General features: G+C 45.7%; 1 protein-coding gene across 1 annotated transcript in view; it reads left to right on the forward strand.

Moving 5' to 3' along the window:
- Window positions 1-8,350: 8,350 nt before the first annotated feature.
- VPS37D (VPS37D subunit of ESCRT-I) overlaps window positions 8,351-24,576 on the forward strand; it is a 33,225-nt gene continuing 16,999 nt past the window's right edge. The window contains exons 1-2 of the mRNA XM_069761398.1: window positions 8,351-8,727; window positions 18,853-19,024. Of these exons, the coding sequence (XP_069617499.1) occupies window positions 8,476-8,727; window positions 18,853-19,024 (424 nt within the window). The 5' untranslated portion in view covers window positions 8,351-8,475. The remainder of the gene's footprint in view (window positions 8,728-18,852; window positions 19,025-24,576) is intronic.

Consider the following 24,576-nt stretch of genomic DNA (forward strand, 5'->3'; position numbering starts at 1 on the left):
ACGCTCATGTATGACGCCGCTGCCGCTTGGAGTCTCGGATTTCCTGGCTGACGCTTGCGTCATTTCCGGCTGGCGCCACGGCGGTCATTGGCTCCCTGCTATTTAAACCCCGCCGTTCTGACCATTGGACACGCCCCCTGACAAAGGAGCTTGCGAGCTCCGAAACGCGCGTCGGGTGACCAGCGGACCGGACCCAGGGACACCGGAGTACTTCTCCCTCCCCCCTTTGTCTTGAGAGGTAATATACATTTGGGCTGAGCGGCCGCTAGCCCATGGAGTTATAGTTAGACTCTTACCATATTTTGTCTACCTTGACTATGGGGGGAACTAGTTAGGTTAGGTGTATGGTGCACTATTATTTGTCTTCCCCACTTGGTTTTCCTAGGGGTGTACATGTGTCGCTGAGCTACAGATACTGATTGCATTAAACCCTATGTGGTAAATATGAGCACATTGTAGTACCCACATTCTAGGACTAGGGTTTATTATTGTTCCATGCCCCATACCCTTGTTATTTATATCTGTACTCTGGAGTCCTCTCCTCTATATGGCCATTATTTATTATTAGGAGTCTGTGTCTTTCCGTCCGCTGACACAATCACACCTCTGTGCGGTGTCTCACACCATGGTCCCACTTTGTACCATTTATGTCCTGTTTTTTTCTATATGCAATATTCTATATGTTCAATAAAACTATTTATAGAATTGAATTACCAGTTTTGGTTGTTTTATGTGGTTTCCACACCTCTTCTTATATGCTGCTTTACGGCTTGGTTTGAATTTAATCCTCTATAGAAGCAACAGATTTATATAGACTCTTTTTCAGTGATGTTGCTATTGAATACCCGTATTCTTGTATCCTGGAAAATAGTGCCGGATGTCAGCTGCGATAGTCAGCTGACACCCGGCAGTGATCGGCCGCGCTCCCCCCGTGAGCGCGGCCGATCGCTATGACGTACTATCCCGTCGGTCGTCATACGGGCCCACCCCACCTCGACGGGATAGTACGTCACATGTCAGAAAGGGGTTAATTAAATTAGGTGACTTGGGTTTTTTGCACTATGTTTTAAATGATTTTTTTTTTTACATTCCGTTTTATTGCGTTTTTGATGCTGTATTTTTGTCTCTTGTTTTTTTTTCCATGTTTTAAATAAAGCTGCATTGTTTTTGATACGTCCTGGTATCTGGCTGTGACCGAACTTTACTGATATAGTCATGTGCAGATTACATGTGTTTTCATGCTTTTCCGCCATGGAAGCATGCTAAAAACACATATGCTTTTTTTTACCTGTGGATTTTCCATACTTATTGTAAGTGTATGGGAAATATCCGCACATAAAACTCAGTGTACCCTCAAGAGAAATTGCCATGTTGTGGATCTCACTCAGTCACCGTTGGTCGGTTTACGCTGAGTAAAAAAAAAGCCCAGTGAGCACAAGGTCTCTATCCCATCCACTCTGCTGGAACTGTGAGGCGTTTCGTTTTTGACACAGTGAAAATATGCAGCATCAAAAACTCAGCAAAAACCCATCATGGGCACACAGCTATTAGGCCACGTTCACATGTTCAGTATTTGGTCAGTATTTTACCTCAGTGTTTGTAAGCCAAGACCAGGAGCGGGTGATAAATACAGAAGTGGTGACGGGTTTCTATTAAACTTTTCCTCTGATTGTTTCACTCCTGGATTTGGCTTACAAATACTGATGTAAAATACTGACCAAATACTGAGCATGTGAACGTGGCCTAATCTAGTGAAAACAAGTTAGCACTTAGGGCTCGCTCACAATTGCGAATAAATTGGACAAATGCAATCCGATAAAAAAAATCGAATTGCATTCGTACCAATGTTATTCTATGATTGTGTTCACACATCTACTTTTTTTTCAGTTCCCATCGGATTTGAGACCGGAATGAAAAAAAAAGCAGCATACTGCGATTGCAGGTGAAATTTGGATCGTCTGCACCCATACAAGTCTATGGGTGATTGTGAAACATCATACTGTACTCGGATATCACCCGGACGCTGGCAGTGGAGGAGATGGAGAAATTACTTTTTGTATTTATTCTGCAAATCCTGCAGTGCCCGCAAGGCCCCCTGCTCAAGAAGGCACATGTGCAGGCCTGCCTGAAGTTTGCCAATGAACACCTGGTTGATTCTGTGAGTGATTGGGAGAAGGTGTTGTGAACAGATGAGACAAAAATTGAGGTTTTTGGCATTAACTGAACTCGCCGTGTTTGGAGGAAGAGAAATGCTGCCTCTGACCGAAAGAACACCGTCCCCACTGTCAAGCATGGAGGTGGAAACATTGCGTTTTGGGGGTGTTTCTCTGCTAAGGCCACAGGACTACTTCACCGCATCAATGGGAGAATGGATGGAGCGATGTACCATAAAATTCCCTCCGCCAGGACATTAAAAATGGGCCGTGGCTGAGTCTTCCAGCAAGACAATGACCCAAAACATACAGCCAAGGCAACAAAGGAGTGGCTCAACGAGAAGTACATTAAGGTCATGGAGTGGCCTAACCAGTCTCCAGACCTTAATCCCATAGAAAACTCATGGAAGGAATTGAAGCTCAGAGTTGCCAACCTACAACCTCAAAATCTTAATGATTTAGGGATGATCTGCAAAGAGGAGTGGACCAAAATTCCTCCTGAAATGTGCACAAACCACATCATCAACTACAAAAAAAAGTCTGACTGCTGTGCTCGCCAACAAGGGTTTTGTCACCAAGTATTAAGTCTTGTTTACCAGAGGGATCAAATACTTATTTCTCACTGCAAAATGCAAATACATTTATATAATTTATACTATGTGATTTTCTGGATTTTTATTTTTGATATTTTATGTCTCAATGTTAAAATGAACCTTCCATTAAAATTATAGACTGTTCATGTCTTTGTCAGACTTACAAAGTCAGAAAGGGATCAAATACTTATTTCCCCCACTGTAGATGCAGCTATTTTTCATGAATTAGACAGAGTCACTGGGTGCAAATCTAGATGTTATCATTAGGATCTTCAGCAAAGCTGAACTGTTTTAGGAGTCAGCTGTCAAATGTTTTATTGCACAGGGTCATTAGGTGATCTGAGCACACTAGATCCTCAGCTTTAACCTACTGGAGGTTAGACCTAATGCAAATGATGCATATAATAATAAAAGAGGGTAGGGGACTTCCTAATTGCTAATGGGTCCGACCACTGGGACCCCCACTCATCTCAAGAACCAGGTCAGAGACCTATGTGAACGGAGTGGTATCACTCATCGGCACCTCCGCTGTATTCATTCTTAAAGGTGTTGTCCGGTCTAAAACAACAAGTCTGCAGTCATTCAATGTCACTGCAGACTTGTGCATCCTTACAGTGCACACTGCTCGCTGTGAGGATTCTCCGGTGTCAGCGTATACTCCTGGCCAAAATCTGACTAGACTGTTTCCGGCCTCACACAATATACTTGCATTGAGACCTCCAGAAACAGTGTAGTCGGTTTCTGGCTGGAAGTATGTGCTGACACCAGAGAATCCTCACAATGAACAGTGTGCGCGCTAACACCGGAGAATTCTCACAGGGAGAAGTGTGCACGCTGACATTGGAGAATCCTCCACAGGGAGCGGTGTGCGCGCTAACACCAGAGAATTCTCACAGAGAGCAGTGTGAACGCTGACACCAGAGAATTCTCACAGTGAGCAGTGTGCGCAGCGCGCTGACACCAGAGAATTCTCACAGTGAGCAGTGTACATGCTAACACCGGAGAATTCTCACAGTGAGCAGTGTGCGCGCTGACACCGGAGAATCCTCACAGTGATCGCTGTGCGTGCTAACACTGGAGAATTCTCACAGTGAGCAGTGTGCATGCTAACACCGGAGAATTCTCACAGGGAGCAGTGTATATGCTAACACTGGAGAATTCTCACAATGAACAGTGTGCACGCTGACACCGGAGAATCCTCACAGGGAGCAGCGTGAGAGCAAACACCAGAGTATCCTCACAGTGAGCAGTGTGCGCATTGACACCAGAGAATTCTCGCAGTGTGCATGCTAACACCAGATAATCCTCACAGGGAGCAGTGTGCGCGCTGACACCAGAAAATTCTCACAGGGAACAGAGTGCGTGCTGACACCGAAGAATTCTCACAGTGAGGCCGGCTTCACACTCAGCGTATGAAAATACGGTCTGTTTTTTACGGCCGTAATACGCTGAAAAGTCCCCAAAATAGTGGTCCGTAGCTCCTCCGTAGGCAGGGTGTGTCAGCGTTTTTTGCGCATGGCATCCTCCGTATGTAATCCGTATGGCATCCGTACTGCGTGTTTTTCTCGCAGGCTTGCAAAACCGACATACGGCTATACAAGGGATCCATGTGTAAAAAAAACAAAAAACATATATACTGTCTATATATATAGACACATATATGTATATATATTATTACTTCATGCAGCGCTAGATAGCTTTAAAGCCGGTAATTCAGTGATTGGATTGAGCGTAGAATAAATTATTACAACAACCTTTCTTTTTATTTCATTAAAATAATTTTTAATAATGTGTGTGTTTTTTTTAACCCTTTACTAGTATTGGATTAATAATGGATAGGTGTCATAATTGACGCCTCTCCATTATTAATTTGGCTTAATGTCACCTTACAATAGCAAGGTGGCATTAACCCTTCATTACCCCATATCCCACCGCTACACGGGAATGGGAAGAGAGTGGCCAAGTGCCAGAATAGGCGCATCTTCCAGATGTGCCTTTTCTGGGGTGGCTGGGGGCAGGTGTTTTTAGCCAGGGGGGGGGGCCAATAACCATGGACCCTCTCCAGGCTATTAATATCTGCCCTCAGTCACTGGCTTTACTACTCTGGCTGATAAAATTGTGCGGGAGCCCACGCCAATTTTTTTCCGCCATTTAACCCTTTTATTTAATAGCTAGAACGGCCAAATTTTGCATATACACACTACTAACATTAGTAGTGTGGAATATGCAAAAAAAAATGGGGATATGAGATGGTTTACTGTGTGTAACCATGTCTCATATCATGTCGGGTTTAGGAAGGAGAAAGCAAAAGCCGGCAATTGAATTACCGGTTTTCTGCTATATCGCGCTGGATGAAATATTAATATATATACATATATGTGTCTCACTGATAGAATATATATATATATATATATATATGTACACATTTATTCTACCTATTCTACTGAAAGCTGTCAGTGTGATTTTACTGTACACCGCACTGAATTACCGGCTTTTCTCTCTAACAGCGCTGCGTATTCCTCGCAAGTCACACTGCTGGTCCGTGTGTGATCCGTATTTTTGGGGCTTCCATAGACTTTCATTGACGTTTTATTTGCGCAATACGGTGACAAACGCAGCATGCTGCGATTTTCTATGGCCGTAGAAAGCCGTATAATACTGATCAGTAAAATACGGCAGATAGGAGCAGGGGCATAGAGAATAATTGTGCCGTATGTTATGCGAGTTTTACGGACGTAGTTTCTGCGCTCTTACGTCCGTAAAACTCGCTAGTGTGAGGCCGGCCTGAGCAGTGTGCGTGTTGACACTGGAGAATTCTCACAGGGAACAGAGTGCGTGCTGACACTGGAGAATTCTCACAGTGAGCAGTGTGCATGTTGATGGATCGCCCCCAGACACAGGGCCACGCGTTTCGGTACCGGGCCTCTCTCTGGTTCGGTTCTGAGGCTGTCACAGTGGCTAGACCCGGTCCGCGACCCTGCTAGGGGGCGTCCAATGAAAGTAGTATTGCAGTCTGTCAGGGGTTCGTGACGCCACCTGTGGTGTTCGGTCAGGGTGACCAACGCTGCTATGGGGTCCACTGGGGTGATGGAATGGCAGCTAGATGGTATACCTTCCCACAGGTGAAGTATGTCCCCAGGGCTTCCCAGTAAGGTGGATGGTGATGGTGTGAGGTACAGTCAATAATGAGGACACAGGGTTGCAGTCTCTTTACCTCTTTACTGAAGGCTTCAAGATCCTCTATCCAGAGTACGTTTAACAGGGCTATCAGAGACCGGCCAGTCCGATGGGCACATCCAGAGTTTCCTTCACAGATGGAAATCGTTGCCTACCACTAGCGCCTGTGTGTTGTAGTCCTATCCTGCTGAGCATTCAGAATAGTCCTCACAACTGCTGTTCTCGTTCGTTCGTTCTCTACAGCTCTCTCTCGTTCTTTGGTTCCAGATGTTACTAGTTTCTAACGTCCCCCAGGTATGTTATGGCTAGGACGCCACCCGTATGACGGGAAGGCTTGGAGGTCTTCCGGGACCCTAGAGACGCCCCTCTCCCAATGTTGCCCCCTATGTCTTCGTAGGTGTAGAAGGTAGACAGCCAACCTATGACTGACTGTCCAGCGGAGCTTGAAGTAAGGCCTGAAGTCAGTTACTCCTACGGTGTTCCGGCCACCAACTACGCGCCTCAGTAAGATGTTGCCTTTCTCTCTCTCGGCACGACTCTTACTGGCTCTCCTTTGTGCTTGATCTCGTTTACACGGTTCCACAATATCCTTCCCTTCGTGTCTCTTTCTTAGGATACCGCCGCATGGTGTGCAGGCGCGGTTCCGTCACGTTCTGTTCGCTAGGCACCTGCCAGGTTCCCACGCCTGACAGGGACCCCCCTGTGCCTTCTCCCTGTAACACCCCCTGCCACGGGATGTTGCCTGGTTCCAACCCAGTCAGCTTCTGACTAACTTCCTCCCCAGCCCCTAGTTTTACCAGTGTGAGGAATGACCCAATAAATAAAGCCTTTTTCTCCCCCTAGTGGCCGGAGTGTGAAGTGTAATGTGTTCTGGTGATACCTGGTCAGGAGAACGCCTTAGTGCCATCAGACGTACCGCTGCTCCCCTTAGCGGCAGAGCGCCATACTGCAACGACCAGGTCTCTGGGGCGCTGCATTGACACCGGAGAATTCTCACAGTGAGCAGTGTACGTTCTGACACCGGAGAATCCTCACAGCGAGCAGTGTACGTGCTGACACCAGAGAATCCTCACAGGTAGCAGTGTACGTGCTGACACCGGAGAATCCTCACAGCGAGCAGTGTACGTGCTGACACCGGAGAATCCTCACAGCGAGCAGTGTACGTGCTGACACCGGAGAATCCTCACAGCGAGCAGTGTACGTGCTGACACCGGAGAATCCTCACAGCGAGCAGTGTACATGCTGACACCGGAGAATCCGCACAGCGAGCAGTGTACGTGCTGACACCGGAGAATCCTCACAGCGAGCAGTGTACGTGCTGACACCGGAGAATCCTCACAGCGAGCAGTGTACATGCTGACACCAGAGAATCCTCACAGCGAGCAGTGTACGTGCTGACACCGGAGAATCCTCACAGCGAGCAGTGTACGTGCTGACACTGGAGAATCCTCACGGGGAGCAGTGTACGTGCTGACACTGGAGAATCCTCACAGCGAGCAGTGTACGTGCTGACACTGGAGAATCCTCACAGCGAGCACTGTGCACGCTGACACCAGAGAATGCTCATAGCGAGCAGTGTATGTGCTGACACCAGAGAATCCTCTCAGGGAGCACTGTGTATGCTGACACCAGAGAATCCTCACAGCGAGCAGTGTACGTGCTGACACCAGAGAATCCTCACAACGAGCAGTGTACGTGCTGACACCGGAGAATCCTCACAGCGAGCAGTGTACGTGCTGACACCGGAGAATCCTCACAGCGAGCAGTGTACGTGCTGACACTGGAGAATCCTCACAGCGAGCAGTGTACGTGCTGACACCGGAGAATCCTCACGGGGAGCAGTGTACGTGCTGACACTGGAGAATCCTCACAGCGAGCATTGTACACGGTGAGGAATCGCAGGTCTGCCGTCACATAGAGGGATTGCAAACTTGTCATCTTAGACCGGACAACCCCTTTAATGGAACCGCCAGAGATATCGGTTTCAGCTGGATTACAACTTTACGTTTTTTTAATTTTTATTCCAAGTGATTTTTTTTATTTGGGGGACATATTTCAGCTTTGCGATTTTTGCTGGATTTTAATGTTCTACTTTGTTATTATAATCCAGGTCATAGTCGCTGTGTTTGCTCCCCAGAACTATAATAATCGTGGACTTTGCTCGGATCCTACAAGTGACCGGCACCATTGCTGTCTGTGAACAATGGATGGCTGGCAGAGGGGAATCCCTCACATTGTGCTCAGCTCTCCCAGTGAAGTTCCCAGGCCAGCTAGTTGCTATGTAGAGAGCGGTGAGTGCCTATGAGCGGGCACTGCTGCGCACATGTGACACACAGGAAGGTGCCTGGATATATATATTTATTTCTGTGCAGGGCTGGGGTATATTTAGCTCTGTGTATAGGCAGACACAGCTCCAGGCGGCAGCTATTACACTGCGAGCTGGACACATAGAGAAGACTCCGGGCGCCCTCTGGTGGCCGCTCCGGGTATTGCGCCCCCCGCTGCAGACTGCGGGGACCGCGGGATTGAGAGTGGACCCGGAGCCCGGCAGCATGAACCCGGGGAGCCGCTCCCATCCGTCCCCGGAGCACGATAACGCCAAGCCGGGGGTCACCCGCCCCCACCTGTCCTCGGAGCCAGGCAGCTCGAAGCCCGCCGCCCGTACTGATCCTTCCCCGGAGGCCGGCAGCAGCGGCGGCGGCTCTAGCCCATCGGACCGATTCGGGGTGCTGAGCACCGAGCAGCTCCGGCAGCTTCTGCAGGACGAGGGCAAACTGCAGCGCATCGTCCGCCTGAGCGAGCAGGTAGTGGGCTGCTGTGTGCAGGCAGCTGTGTGCAGGCAGCTGTGTGCTGCTATGTCCGTCCATCACCTGCACACCCTGCCTGTTGAGCCTCCCCGGCCCGTCACCCCGTGCAGCCGCCCGCTCCTCCACAGCCCCCAGCAGGAGGTGCGGGCCGGGCTGGGGCAGATGGCGGGGCTGGCTGCCTGCTCTAGGCCCTGTGTTCTCCATGCAGGAATGATGATTACCTGCAATCACTGCATTTTCATTGTTCTGAGGAGCAGGCAGCGGATGAGCAGCAGACATTGTGCCCACATCTGTGCCCGGCCATTGGCTTGTTAGTAAATAGACTGGGTGTAGACAGCTGGAGGATGTGCCATGCATGTGCTATTACTGCCAGGGCCTGCCATCCTGAAGATGAGGGGCTCTCCACACCTTGTCTGGCTGGTGCCCGGCTCTCTGCCCATGTTTATCTGTATGGGCACAGACTAGGCCTGTACCACCCACAGTCTGCTCTCTGCCTGTAGCTCTGTGAACCTGTAGCGTTCTTTGTGTACATCTATGTGCTGGATCACGTCCCCTACACGCAGTGCTGGCCCTCTGGCGGCCCATGGGGACATGCTTTGTATCGGGGAGCTCGGCTCTCAGGCTGGCTCTTTTTGTCTATTCTTTACGTCTCCCTCCCCTTACATCTTTCCTTTGTTCCCCTTTCTCTCCTCCTCATTTCTGTCCTCCGTGTTCCCTCTCTTCCCCGTGTTTGGTGTGTTACACGCGTCACCCTTCACTTGTGTCTTTTATGTCTGTGTATTCCTGCACTGTGCCTTGTGCGATTTGTCTTCCAGCCATAGACATCACAATAATCATTGACGACAAGTGACCATAAGATCAGTCTGGGGTTCTAAACAATGGCAATTTGGCAGCGGTCTGTCTTCCACGTGTTCCTATCATGTTACTCTGTGTTCTGCTGATAAACACTGGCACTAGGTGCAGCAATGTGAATGGTGCTTACAGCAATAGGAGCAGTTCAGACTATCCTCCAAGAAATGTTTACCATCTCTGTCCCTTTACAGGTAACGTCCCAGTACGGGAACACTTGTCAGGGCTCTAAATGTTTTCCACCGGGATGAGACTTACTTAAAGGAATGTTTCCTGGACCTTGGGGTGAGATTTACTTCTGTAGGGAATGTTTCCTGGACCTTGGGGTGAGATTTACTTCTGTAGGGAATGTTTCCTGGACCTTGGGATGAGATTTACTTCTGTAGGGAATGTTTCCTGGACCTTGGGATGAGATTTACTTCTGTAGGGAATGTTTCCTGGACCTTGGGGTGAGATTTACTTCTGTAGGGAATGTTTCCTGGACCTTGGGGTGAGATTTACTTCTGTAGGGAATGTTTCCTGGACCTTGGAATGATATTTACTTCTGTAGGGAATGTTTACTGGATCTTGGGGTGAGATTTACTTCTGTAGGGAATGTTTCCTGGACCTTGGAATGATATTTACTTCTGTAGGGAATGTTTCCTGGACCTTGGGGTGAGATTTACTTCTGTAGGGAATGTTTCCTGGACCTTGGGGTGAGATTTACTTCTGTAGGGAATGTTTCCTGGACCTTGGAATGATATTTACTTCTGTAGGGAATGTTTACTGGATCTTGGGGTGAGATTTACTTCTGTAGGGAATGTTTCCTGGACCTTGGAATGAGATTTACCGTACTTCTGTAGGGAATGTTTCTTGGACCTTGGGGTGAGATTTACTTCTGTAGGGAATGTTTACTGGACCTTGGGGTGAGACTTACTTCTGTAGAGAATGTTTCCTGGACCTTGCGGTGAGATTTACTTCTGTAGGGAATGTTTCTTGGACCTTGGGGTGAGATTTACTTCTGTAGGGAATGTTTCTTGGACCTTGGGGTGAGATTTACTTCTGTAGGGAATGTTTACTGGACCTTGTAGTGAGATTTACTTCTGTAGGGAATGTTTCCTGGACCCTAGAATGAGATTTACTTCTGTAGGGAATGTTTACTGGACCTTGGGGTGAGATTTACTTCTGTAGGGAATGTTTCCTGGACGCTAGGATGAGATTTACTTCTGTAGTGAATGTTTCTCGGACCTTGGGGTGAGATTTACTTCTGTAGTGAATGTTTCTCAGACCTTGGGGTGAGATTTACTTCTGTAGGGAATGTTTCCTGGACCTTGTGGTGAGATTTACTTCTGTAGGGAATGTTTCCTGGACCCTATGATGAGATTTACTTCTGTAGTGAATGTTTCTCGGACCTTGGGATGAGATTTACTTCTGTAGGGAATGTTTCTCGGACCTTGGGGTGAGATTTACTTCTGTAGGGAATGTTTCTTGGACCTTGGGATGAGATTTACTTCTGTAGGGAATGCTTACTGGACCTTGGGGTGAGATTTACTTCTGTAGGGAATGTTTCCTGGACCTTGGAATGAGATTTACTTCTGTAGGGAATGTTTCCTGGACCTTGGATTGAGATTTACTTCTGTAGGGAATGTTTCCTGGACTTTATAATGAGATTTACTTCTTTAGGGAATGTTTCCTGGACCTTGGGATGAGATTTACTTCTGTAGGGAATGTTTCCTGGACCTTGGAATGAGATTTACTTCTGTAGGGAATGTTTCCTGGAACTTAGAATGAGATTTACTTCTGTAGGGAATGTTTCCTGGAACTTAGAATGAGATTTACTTCTGTAGGGAATGTTTACTGGACAACAACGTTATAGAAAAATCCGTGCTTGTATACCCTAGGTTTAAAATAACAACTGAATCTGCCAGAGTAGATTGAAAAAGGACCATATATAATATTTGGTAACAAGACCTAGATATGTATGTGGATGCCTTCCACATTACGTATACAGTCAATAGTTTAGTGCATAGATATCAGTTAATAATCGATGCCCAGATAGAAAAACAAATGCTGTAGCCAAATATTGGACACTACGGTCTCCTACTGGAACTATCGCATAAAATCATATAGTAGTCAATACCTTGAGAAGTAGAAGTAGATCATCTCCCGGTTTGAGAGGATTTTCAGAGGCACTAGGTAGCACGTGTAAAGTATTCAGAGAGTGTGATGCCAGAGAGCTGCCCCGGCCGGTGGCAGCTATCTCCGTGTGTCAGGTTCCAGCAGGGGGCGGTGAGCCTCCGTCTTGGTCCGGCGACGGTGCGAGCAGTGTGAGCGGCGCGTCTAGGACCTGCGTGACGTTAGTGATCAAGTGACCGCCCCACGTGACTGGAAAATTCCGTACGGATTTACTTCTGTAGGGAATGTTTCTTGGACCTTGGGGTGAGATTTACTTCTGTAGGGAATGTTTACTGGACCTTGGGGTGAGATTTACTTCTGTAGGGAATGTTTATTGGACCTTGGGGTGAGATTTACTTCTGTAGGGAATGTTTACTGGACCTTGGGGTGAGATGTACTTCTGTAGGGAATGTTTACTGGACCTTGGGGTGAGATTTACTTCTGTAGGGAATGTTTACTGGACCTTGGGGTGAGATTTACTTCTGTAAGGAATGTTTACTGGAACTTAGAATGAGATTTACTTCTGTAGGGAATGTTTCCTGGACCTTGGATTGAGATTTACTTCTGTAGGGAATGTTTCCTGGACTTTATAATGAGATTTACTTCTTTAGGGAATGTTTCCTGGACCTTGGGATGAGATTTACTTCTGTAGGGAATGTTTCCTGGAACTTAGAATGAGATTTACTTCTGTAGGGAATGTTTCCTGGACCTTGGGGTGAGATTTACTTCTGTGGGGAATGTTTCCTGGACCTTAGGATGAGATTTACTTCTGTAGGGAATGTTTCCTGGACCTTGGGATGAGATTTACTTCTGTAGGGAATGTTTCCTGGACCTTGGGATGAGATTTACTTCTGTAGGGAATGTTTCCTGGAACTTAGAATGAGATTTACTTCTGTAGGGAATGTTTCCTGGACCTTGGGGTGAGATTTACTTCTGTAGGGAATGTTTCCTGGAACTTAGAATGAGATTTACTTCTGTAGGGAATGTTTCTTGGACCTTGGGGTGAGATTTACTTCTGTAGGGAATGTTTACTGGACCTTGCGGTGAGATTTACTTCTGTAGGGAATGTTTCCTGGACCCTATGATGAGATTTACTTCTGTAGTGAATGTTTCTCGGACCTTGGGGTGAGATTTACTTCTGTGGGGAATGTTTCCTGGACCTTGGGATGAGATTTACTTCTGTAGGGAATGTTTCCTGGACCTTGGGATGAGATTTACTTCTGTAGGGAATGTTTACTGGACCTTGGGATGAGATTTACTTCTGTAGGGAATGTTTCCTGGACCTTGGGATGAGATTTACTTCTGTAGGGAATGTTTCCTGGACCTTGGGATGAGATTTACTTCTGTAGGGAATGTTTCCTGGACCCTATGATGAGATTTACTTCTGTAGTGAATGTTTCTCGGACCTTGGGGTGAGATTTACTTCTGTGGGGAATGTTTCCTGGACCTTGGGATGAGATTTACTTCTGTAGGGAATGTTTCCTGGACCTTGGGATGAGATATACTTCTGTAGGGAATGTTTCCTGGACCTTGGGATGAGATTTACTTCTGTAGGGAATGTTTCCTGGACCTTGGGATGAGATTTACTTCTGTAGGGAATGTTTCCTGGACCTTGGGATGAGATTTACTTCTGTAGGGAATGTTTCCTGGACCTTGGGATGAGATTTACTTCTGTAGGGAATGTTTCCTGGACCCTATGATGAGATTTACTTCTGTAGTGAATGTTTCTCGGACCTTGGGGTGAGATTTACTTCTGTGGGGAATGTTTCCTGGACCTTGGGATGAGATTTACTTCTGTAGGGAATGTTTCCTGGACCTTGGGATGAGATTTACTTCTGTAGGGAATGTTTCCTGGACCTTGGGATGAGATTTACTTCTGTAGGGAATGTTTACTGGACCTTGGGATGAGATTTACTTCTGTAGGGAATGTTTCCTGGACCTTGGGATGAGATTTACTTCTGTAGGGAATGTTTCCTGGACCTTGGGATGAGATTTACTTCTGTAGGGAATGTTTACTGGACCTTGCGGTGAGATTTACTTCTGTAGGGAATGTTTCCTGGACCCTATGATGAGATTTACTTCTGTAGTGAATGTTTCTCGGACCTTGGGGTGAGATTTACTTCTGTGGGGAATGTTTCCTGGACCTTGGGATGAGATTTACTTCTGTAGGGAATGTTTCCTGGACCTTGGGATGAGATTTACTTCTGTAGGGAATGTTTCCTGGACCTTGGGATGAGATTTACTTCTGTAGGGAATGTTTCCTGGACCTTGGGATGAGATTTACTTCTGTAGGGAATGTTTCCTGGACCTTGGAATGAGATTTACTTCTGTAGGGAATGTTTCCTGGACCTTGGAATGAGATTTACTTCTGTAGGGAATGTTTCCTGGACTTTGTAATGAGATTTACTTCTGTAGGGAATGTTTCCTGGACCTTAGGATGGTATTTACTTCTGTAGGGAATGTTTTCTGGACCTTGGGATGAAATTTACTTCTTTAGGGAAAGTTTCCTGGATCTTGGGAACACACATGACATATTCGGTGGCAGGAAAAGAGCATAACATAGTAACATAGTAACATAGTTAGTAAGGCCGAAAAAAGACATTTGTCCATCCAGTTCAGCCTATATTCCATCATAATAAATACCCAGATCTACGTCCTTCTACAGAACCTAATAATTGTATGATACAATATTGTTCTGCTCCAGGAAGACATCCAGGCCTCTCTTGAACCCCTCGACTGAGTTCACCATCACCACCTCCTCAGGCAAGCAATTCCAGATTCTCACTGCCCTAACAGTAAAGAATCCTCTTCTATGTTGGTGGAAAAACCTTCTCTCCTCCAGACGCAAAGAATGCCCCCTTGTGCCCGTCACCTTCCTTGGTATAAACAGATCCTCAGCGAGATATTTGTATTGTCCCCTTATATACTTATACATGGTTATTAGATCGCCCCTCAGTCGTCTTTTTTCTAGACTAAATAATCCTAATTTCGCTAATCTATCTGGGTATTGTAGTTCTCCCATCCCCTTTATTAATTTTGTTGCCCTCCTTTGTACTCTCTCTAGTTCCATTATATCCTTCCTGAGCACCGGTGCCCAAAACTGGACACAGTACTCCATGTGCGGTCTAACTAGGGATTTGTACAGAGGCAGTATAATGCTCTCATCATGTGTATCCAGACCTCTTTTAATGCACCCCATGATCCTGTTTGCCTTGGCAGCTGCTGCCTGGCACTGGCTGCTCCAGGTAAGTTTATCATTAACTAGGATCCCCAAGTCCTTCTCCCTGTCAGATTTACCCAGTGGTTTCCCGTTCAGTGTGTAATGGTGATATTGATTCCCTCTTCCCATGTGTATAACCTTACATTTATCATTGTTAAACCTCATCTGCCACCTTTCAGCCCAAGTTTCCAACTTATCCAGATCCATCTGTAGCAGAATACTATCTTCTCTTGTATTAACTGCTTTACATAGTTTTGTATCATCTGCAAATATCGATATTTTACTGTGTAAACCTTCTACCAGATCATTAATGAATATGTTGAAGAGAACAGGTCCCAATACTGACCCCTGCGGTACCCCACTGGTCACAGCGACCCAGTTAGAGACTATACCATTTATAACCACCCTCTGCTTTCTATCACTAAGCCAGTTACTAACCCATTTACACACATTTTCCCCCAGACCAAGCATTCTCATTTTGTGTACCAACCTCTTGTGCGGCACGGTATCAAACGCTTTGGAAAAATCGAGATATACCACGTCCAATGACTCACCGTGGTCCAGTCTATAGCTTACCTCTTCATAAAAACTGATTAGATTGGTTTGACAGGAGCGATTTCTCATAAACCCATGCTGATATGGAGTTAAACAGTTATTCTCATTGAGATAATCCAGAAAAATAGATATGTATTTTTATGAATATGCAAATTATCTAAACTAATATCATATTTACATTAGTTTTGTCCGTCCGTCACCTTGACCTCAATAAAAAAAAACACCAACCCACTGTGATAAATCCTATAAAGAATGTGATCATGACTGAGGCACTTCAGCATATAATGGCAGTCTCGTCAGAATCAGTTTTTAATAAAAAAAAGGAAAAATATATACAAAGTGTGACCGCTGTCTAGACACGATATTGTGGTTGATCTGATCCTTCAACTGCTTATTAGGAACCCTACAGTTTCCTTAAGATGCCAAGTGGTAAAATACAATTTTGTAATTCTTAGCCTGTGTTCACCTCGGCGTCATTCTGTTTACATGTCGGACCCCAGCAATGGAGCAATAGTCTCTCGTAGGTCAAATAAGTGATGTGCTGGTTTGTCCCATATTTTCGGCACAATCTGTCACGGAACTTTTAAACAGATCCTGATATAATCTCTGCCCTATCGGTAAGGGTATGTTCACCCATGTCTGCTTGGTTGCAGAAGTTTCTAAGACTCCAAGTTCACGTGGATGGGTCTTGCAGAAATCATTTGCATGCTGATCTATGAAATGGATTTTACAGTTGGATAAATCGTAGTGAATCTCCACTTGTGACTATACCGATTCAGAACTACAATATCATTACAGTTATGTGCAAGGATGGGGCTCAGCGACGATTTTTTTTACTGTGGCGTACGGTTAACGATCGCTCTGTCATTACTACATTACAGAATATTGCATGTAAATGGGGTCACATTGGACCCACAAAGTACCGCAATAAGCAAGTCACAAAATATCCAACTAGATCCAACTTTTTGTCACTTGTTACGATTACAACACCTTGCGAGTCAGTGTGAACCTATTCACTTGCATCATGCTGCGATATAGCAGCAGCATACTGCAATTTTTGGCTGTGTGACTTGTGTTTGTTAGTCAATGTGTGGTGGCCAAAGTTGCTGTGTAGCCCCAGCCTAAATGTGGAAATTGAATTTTAGTTTACTATCAATTTTTTTCCCCTTCCTTTTAAAATATCCATAGGAGAGTTGGTGCAAATCAGTCATGACCTGGAGCATCGTCCACATCAGTGATATGTGATCGCTGGACAGGAGCCCTGAAAACCTCTTCCAACCTGACAGCATCCGCCGATCTTTTTTTTTTTATTTGCCGGCTTGGCCATCAAATTGAAAGAAGAGCTGCAGATGTCTTGAGGTAGGACGCGGTTCTCAGGACTCCTGTCCAGCGATCACATATCACTGACGTGGCCGATGGACCAGACCCTGCAAATCGATTCACAATATTTCAAATCCCTAAATGTAATTGGCATCACAGACCAGAGACTCATTAATGAAGGGGGAACACTTGGCACTTAGAAATCTAGCCCCAGTTTGGATCTCCAGGAGATGACTATAAACAAAATATTGCAGGCAGTAAAGTTGGCCACATTAATGTAAAGGCTAACATGACTTTTTTGGTGGTCTGCAATGAGAATGTATAAGGACATCATTGGAAAACAGTCCAAGAAACATGAGTGACCGCTGCCAACGTCTTGATGCATTGACTATATGGCACCTGAGATGTCCCCAGATGTGTCTAAAAGCAGAATGGTCACATTAATTGTCAAAAATATATACAAAGCCTTAAGCTAAAGTAGGATTTCATACAAATGTTTATGGTGCTTTGCTATAAATGTGTAATATCATACTGAGAACAATAATAATAATTTTGTCAATGTCGAGCTCAATGTGGTAGTCACTCTTTCCTGATCCTGGCCCTGAATGTGAATCTGGATGCCAGGTGTCAGCTTCATGGTAATGCAAATAAGTTCTGCCTCGTGGGAGTTTTGTGTGGCATTCGGTAGGTCTCTATTTTTGTGGGAATCACATGTACCTTCCCGAACTTCTGGGAGGGTTGGCAAGTACTCCCTATTCCTGTATCTAAATGGCCTGGACAAGGCAGTGTGGCCTGTTTCTTCCTCTCAGCCTTATGACAACCAGGACTGACAGTTCTTACCTAGTTAGGCCTCTGGTGTACATATACAGTAGCAGGCATTCATATTGATAAAGGGTTTCATGAAAGATCAAAAACTTAAAGGATTATTTCAATCTTCGCAAGTCATCACATTTCAATTGAGTTGGGGCAAATTGATTTGCCACACCTAGTGATGTCTCATCATGCAGGCTAACCAAAAGAAGAGCGAAGAGCCGTGGATACTGGGGTAGGAGGCATTTCTCAGGGCCCATGTGTAGTGGCCACAGATCACTGACCTGGCCGCTGGGCAGGAATTGAATGGCACCAACTCTGCCTATCACATTTTTTCTTGTTGATCACTGGAACTACCATCGAGTCAGAGAACAAGGCTTTATTATGTGCAGCCCCTGTCCGTGGGACATCCAGAGACTGTACTTGCTTAACTCCGGCAGTCCAATAAATGGAATATGGCCACTGATCTAATAGAATGCAGCATTTCAGACAACCTCTCTTGACATCATCAGGTAGGCCCCAGTGGTCAGCAAAGTATCACCTATCCTGTGGACTCTTCCATAGTTGGAAATAAAGCTGACCATACATATTAGACAGCTGTCAGTCACACAATACTCTCCCATACACAGGAGTGCTCGTTTAGTCAAGCATGTGTGTGTGTTTTCAGTGAGACGGTGAGAAGGCCGCCAACTAACATGTTGCCCAGCTGCTTATCTCTGGGAGAACAATGGAATCAGCAGTGCGAAATTTGACATGCGTGATTGACATTTCTCCAGACCATCAGTCACCCGGCGGTCCCTCTGTCCTATGTCAGTGACCAAATTGACCCTGAAGGTGCCCATACACTTCCAATATTGCTCAGCCAAATGCCCATTAAGCTCTCCCTCCCACAAGTCCTCAAATGGACTTTTAATGGCACAAGGGGATAACCAGGAGACCACCAGACACGTCAGACTTGCTCACTGAAATCTGTTGGTTTGACTAACTCTAATGTGTTTGTGCATCTTAAGACGAGTGCTCCATGGTAATCAGTAGTGGTAAAAACAGTAAAAAAAATCATAAAAAATTCTCCATGGTCTCAGTTCTTAAAATTGTTGCAGTTACCAAATATTTAAACGTCGTTCTTCATGTACCGAGAAGCTTATTTCATCTCATTTCAGTTTTGTGCTTCTGCGCTCTGTGTCTGTTACCACATCTCTGTCTTTCTCCCGTAGGCGCAGTCTCTTCAGGAGGAGAGAAGAACCTCTTTGGCCTCTAACTTTGAGCTTGCTCAGAAAAACTTGTCCCTTCGCCCACGTCTGGAGACGGGAAAAGCCAACCTGGCAATCAAGTACCAGCTGTTGCGCGAGACGTGTGCATCTTGTCGTGGGAAACTACGAAAAATCCGTGAGTGCTGTTCTATCAGTGCGTCCTTGTGCCAGACTGATCTGCCAATTAGAATGATTTCCCTCATGAGATAGAGATTCTGCTCATTACTTCTAATATTTGAATCCAAAGATGAAGAAAAACCAATTTTTTTTACATTTCTACTGATTACCTGAATATTGAAAATGTGTTCTTATTTTTTTGGGGTCATGTTTATACTTTTGCTTCCTACTACAGTAGTCCCAGGTAGGGATGATCTTATCGTTTTCCCCCCACCCCATCATACTTACCGAGCCTCCCGTGGTCCGTTTGTCTTCTTTCCTGGGCGCCGCCATCTTCCAAAATGGCGGGCGCATGATCCGTCGAATCTGCATTTTGATCACTGCGATAAAACCTATCGCAGTGATCAAAATAAAAAAAATACTGAATGACCCCCCCCCCCTTTGTCACCCCCATAGGTAGGGACAATAATGAAATAAAGATATTTTTTTTTTCTTCCACTAAGGTTGGGGTAAGAACTAGGGTTAGGGTTAGGGGTAGGGTTAGGGTTTCGGTATGTGCACACGTATTCTGGTCCTCTGCGGAATTTTCCGCTGCGGATTTGATAAATCCGCAGTGCTAAACCATGGCAGATTTAGGCCATGTTCACACAGTGCGTTTTTTACTGCGGAACCGCAGCGGTTTTGCCGCTGCGGTTCCGCAGCTGTTTTCCATGCAGGGTACATAACAATGTAACCCTATGGAAAACAGTCACTGCTGTGCACATGATCCGTAATTTCGTTTAAAAAGCCGCGCAGAATAGCTGCGGCAAAAAAGGAGCATGTCACTTCTTTTTCCTGAACCGCAGCGGTTCTGCACCCATAGACCTCCATTGTGAGGTCAAAATCGCAGTAAAACCCGCAGATCAAAAATATATCTGCGGGTTTTACTGCGATTTGATGTGCAGAACCGCTGCAGCAGGAAGTGCGGGGGAGCGGGCGGAAGTGCGTGGGCGGAGTGTGGCTGCCCCCCCGTGCTCCGATGCCCCCCCCTGTGCTCCGATGCCCCCCCCCAGTGCTCCGATGCCCCCCCCGTGCCCTAATCTCCCCCCCTTATACTTACCCGGCGTCCCGGTGTCCGTCCGGCCGTCTTCTCCCTGGGCGCCGCCATCTTGAAAAATGGCGGGCGCATGCGCAGTGCGCCCGCCGAATCTGCCGGCCGGCAGATTCGCTCCAAAGTGCATTTTGATCACTGAGATATAACCTATCTCAGTGATCAAAATAAAAAAATAGTAAATGACACCCCCCCCCCACTTTGTCACCCCCATTGGTAGGGACAATAAAAAAATTAAGAATTTTTTTTTTTTTTTTCACTAAGGTTAGAATAGGGTTAGGGGTAGGGTTAGGGGTAGGGTTAGGGGTAGGGTTAGGGGTAGGGTTAAGGTTAGGGGTAGGGTTAGGGTATTTTCAGCCATTTTAGCCCTAAAAAGCTTCCTAGGAAACACACAGTCTCTGTATAGAAAACTGCATAAAAAAAGGATAAAAAAACGCATCAAAAAACGCATCAAAAAAGGACAAAAAAAGGACCAAAAAAAGGACCTGCGTTTTCTGCCAAGAGCTGCAGTTTTTTAAAAAAAACTGTCCTGAAAAAAAAAGGATGGAAATCCTGAACGTGTGAACATACCCTTACCGCGGTTTTTCTGCGCATTTCACTGCAGTTTTACAACTGCGATTTTCTATTGGAGCAGTTGTAAAACCGCTGTGGAATCCGCAGAAAGAAGCGACATGCTGCGGAATGTAAACCGCTGCGTTTCCGTGCAGTTTTTCTGCAGCATGTGTACAGCGATTTTTGTTTTCCATAGGTTTACATTGAACTGTAAACTCATGGGAAACTGCTGTGGATCCGCAGCATTTTCCGCAGCGTGTGCACATACCTTTAGAATTAGGCCATGTGCACACGGTGTGGATTTGGCTGCGGATCCGCAGCAGTTTTCCATCAGGTTTACAGTACCATGTAAACATATGGAAAACCAAATCCGCTGTGCCCATGGTGCGGAAAATACCACGCGGAAACGCTGCGTTGTATTTTCCGCAGCATGTCAATTCTTTGTGCGGATTCCGCAGCATTTTACACCTGTTCCTCAATAGGAATCCGCAGGTGAAATCCGCACAAAAAACACTGGAAATCCACAGTAAATCCGCAGGTAAAACGCAGTGCCTTTTACCCGCGGATTTTTCAAAAATTATGCTGAAAAATCTCACACGAATCCGCAACGTGGGCACATAGCCTTAGAGTTAGGGTTGGAATTAGGGTTGTGGTTAGGGTTGTGGTTTTCAAAATTTTCGCCAAATTTCCGTTTTTATCACAAATAAACGCATAATTTATTGACCTAAATTTACCACTAACATGAAGCCCAATATGTCACGAAAAAACAGTCTCAGAACCGCTAGGATCCGTTGAAGCGTTCCTGAGTTATTACCTCATAAAGGGACACTGGTCAGAATTGCAAAAAACGGCCAGGTCATTAAGGTCAAAATAGGCTGGGTCATGAAGGGGTTAAAGGGAACCTGTCAGCTGTTTTGGCCGATTATAAGATGCGGCCACTGCCTTTCAGGGCTTATCTACAGAATTCTGTAATGCTGTACATAAGCCCCGGTCCAGCCTGGAAGATAACAAAAATATGTTTTATTATACTCACCTGCAGCGCGGTCCGGTAAAGTACTGCAGTGCGCGGGCACCGGGCCTCTCTGACTTTTCCCGATGCCTGCGCACTGCAGTACTTTGCTCTGCCTTCAACAGGATAGAGAAGTGCGCCTGCGCAGGAGTGCGATGCCGGGGAGCCTGTGAAGCAACAGGAGGGCGACATTACAAGAAGACACCCATCGGACCGGACCGCCCTGCAGGTGAGTATAATAAAACATATTTTTCTTATCTTGCAGGTCGGATCGGGGGCTTATCTACAGCATTATAGAATGCTGCATATCAGCCCTGAAAGGCAGTAGCCGTATCTTATATTGGCCAAAACCGTTGACAAGTTTGTTTTAAATAATTTTTTTTGGCTTGTTTTTACACTGTTGGATTATGTGCCAATTTCATTGAAAAGGGGCACACAATGCAGATGAAAAAAAATACTTATTCTTTTTGGCTATTTTACACCTTTTTAGAATAAAATAAATGTTTTTGTACTCCACTAGGGTACTAGAGTACAATTGCACAAACAATACATAGTAACATAGTTAGTAAGGCCGAAAAAAGACATTTGTCCATCCAGTTCAGCCTATATTCCATCATAATAAATCCCCAGATCTACGTCCTTCTACAGAACCTAATAATTGTATGATACAATATTGTTCTGCTCCAGGAAGACATCCAGGCCTCTCTTGAACCCCTCGACTGAGTTCGCCATCACCACCTCCTCAGGCAAGCAATTCCAGATTCTCACTGCCCTAACAGTAAAGAATCCTCTTCTATGTTGGTGGAAAAACCTTCTCTCCTCCAGACGCAAAGAATGCCCCCTTGTGCCCGTCACCTTCCTTGGTATAAACAGATCCTCAGCGAGATATTTGTATTGTCCCCTTATATACTTATACATGGTTATTAGATCGCCCCTCAGTCGTCTTTTTTGTGTTGTTACATTTCAAAAAGTTACAAATGATTAGGATTAAACACTTGGATAACTAAAACTATGGCCATAGTGCTGAACTGATTACACCAAGGAGAAGCATTTTTCGGGAGGGGAAAAAGCACAAAAACAATAATGAATGAACCCCTTAGTGTTTAGTGTGTAGCTTGGGTGAAGAGTGTATATATCTTGTACTAAATTAGCAGTTTGCTATTTCAAGAGGTTCTCCAGTGAAAAAAAACGTTATCACCTATTGTCATTTTAGATGATAACTTTATTGAGCAGTCTGGGTTTGACAGCAGGGAGTTTTTTTCAGGAGATCCATAGAGCATGAATGGAGCAGTGGTTGGGCATGTGCACTGCTGCTCCATTCTAAGGCCTGGGTCACACCTAACGTATCAAAATACTGTCCATTTTTTACAGCCGAGATACGCAGAAAAGTTCCTGAACAGTGATCCGTATTCAATTTGCGGATGCAATTTTTTTTTTCCTCCAAAAATTACCCGTGTGTCATCCGTATGGCGAGATTTTTTTGCCAGATTGCAAAATGGACATAGAATGGATCCATGGGCTCAAATATTCGTGAAAACATATATACAATATCTATCTATCTATCTATCTATCTATCTATCTATCTATCAGATGTTGGCCTGATTCTAACGCATCGGGTATTCTAGAATATGTATGTAGTTTATTTATGAAGTTTTCAGAATAATGCAATTTATACACAGGATTCGGCCGGCCGGGCGCGATCAATTAAGGAAGCGTGGTTCAAATTCCGCACCAATTCGCGGCCGGACTGCACTTGTCGCTGATTGGTCACGCCCGGCCGGCCGCGAACAATCAGTGAAGCTAGGGCCGGCTCCAGGTTTTGAGGGCCCCGGGCGAAAGAGTCTGTGGGCCCCCTCTTTAACACATACCACGATTCATGATGCACAGATACAGCAGAGAAATATACCACAGCCCACGTAGCATATAACACAGCCCACGTAGCATATAGCACAGCCATGTAGTATATAGCACAGCCATGTAGTATATAGCACAGTCATGTAGTATATAGCACAGCCCACTCAGTGTATAGCACAGCCCACGCAGTGTATAGCACAGCCCACGCAGTATATAGCACAGCCCACACAGTATATAATAGCCCACGTAGTATATAACACAGCCCACGCAGTATATAGCACAGCCCACGTAGTGTATAACACAGCCCACGTAGTGTATAGCACGGCCCACGTAGTATATAGCACGGCCCACGTAGTATATAGCACGGCCCACGTAGTATATAGCGCAGCCCACGTAGTATATAGCACAGCCCACGTAGTATATAGCAGCGGTAACGCAGTATATAGCACAGCTCACGCAGTGTATAACACAGCCCACGCAGTATATAGCACAGCCCACGCAGTGTATAGCACAGCCCACGTAGTATATAGCACAGCCCACGTAGTATATAGCACAGCCCACGCAGTGTATAGCACAGCCCACGTAGTATATAACACAGCCCACGTAGTATATAGCAATGTGGGCACCATATCCCTGTTAAAAAAAGAATTAAAATAAAAAATAGTTAAATACTAACCTTCCTTCGGCCCCCGTATCCAGGCGAGGCATATAGCGATGCTCCTCGCGACGCTCTGGGGCCAAGAATGCATTGCGGTCTCGTGAGATGATGAGATAGCGGTCTCGCGAGACTGCTACGTCATCATCTCGCGAGACCGCAATGCATGGCCCGGAGCGTCACGAGGAGCGGGAAAGGCATCGGAAGGTGAGTATATAATGATTTTTTTATTTTTTTTATTTTAACATTAGATCTTTTTACTATTCATGCTGCATAGGCAGCATCAATAGTAAAAAGTTGGACACACAGAGTTAATAGAAGCGTTAACGGACTGCATTACACCGCAGCATAACGCGGTGTAACGCAGCCATTAACCCTGTGAGTGCTGACTGGAGGGAAGTATGGAGGGGG

The sequence above is a fragment of the Ranitomeya imitator genome, chromosome 3, assembly GCF_032444005.1.
Source record: "Ranitomeya imitator isolate aRanImi1 chromosome 3, aRanImi1.pri, whole genome shotgun sequence".
Classification (NCBI taxonomy): Eukaryota; Metazoa; Chordata; class Amphibia; order Anura; family Dendrobatidae; genus Ranitomeya; species Ranitomeya imitator.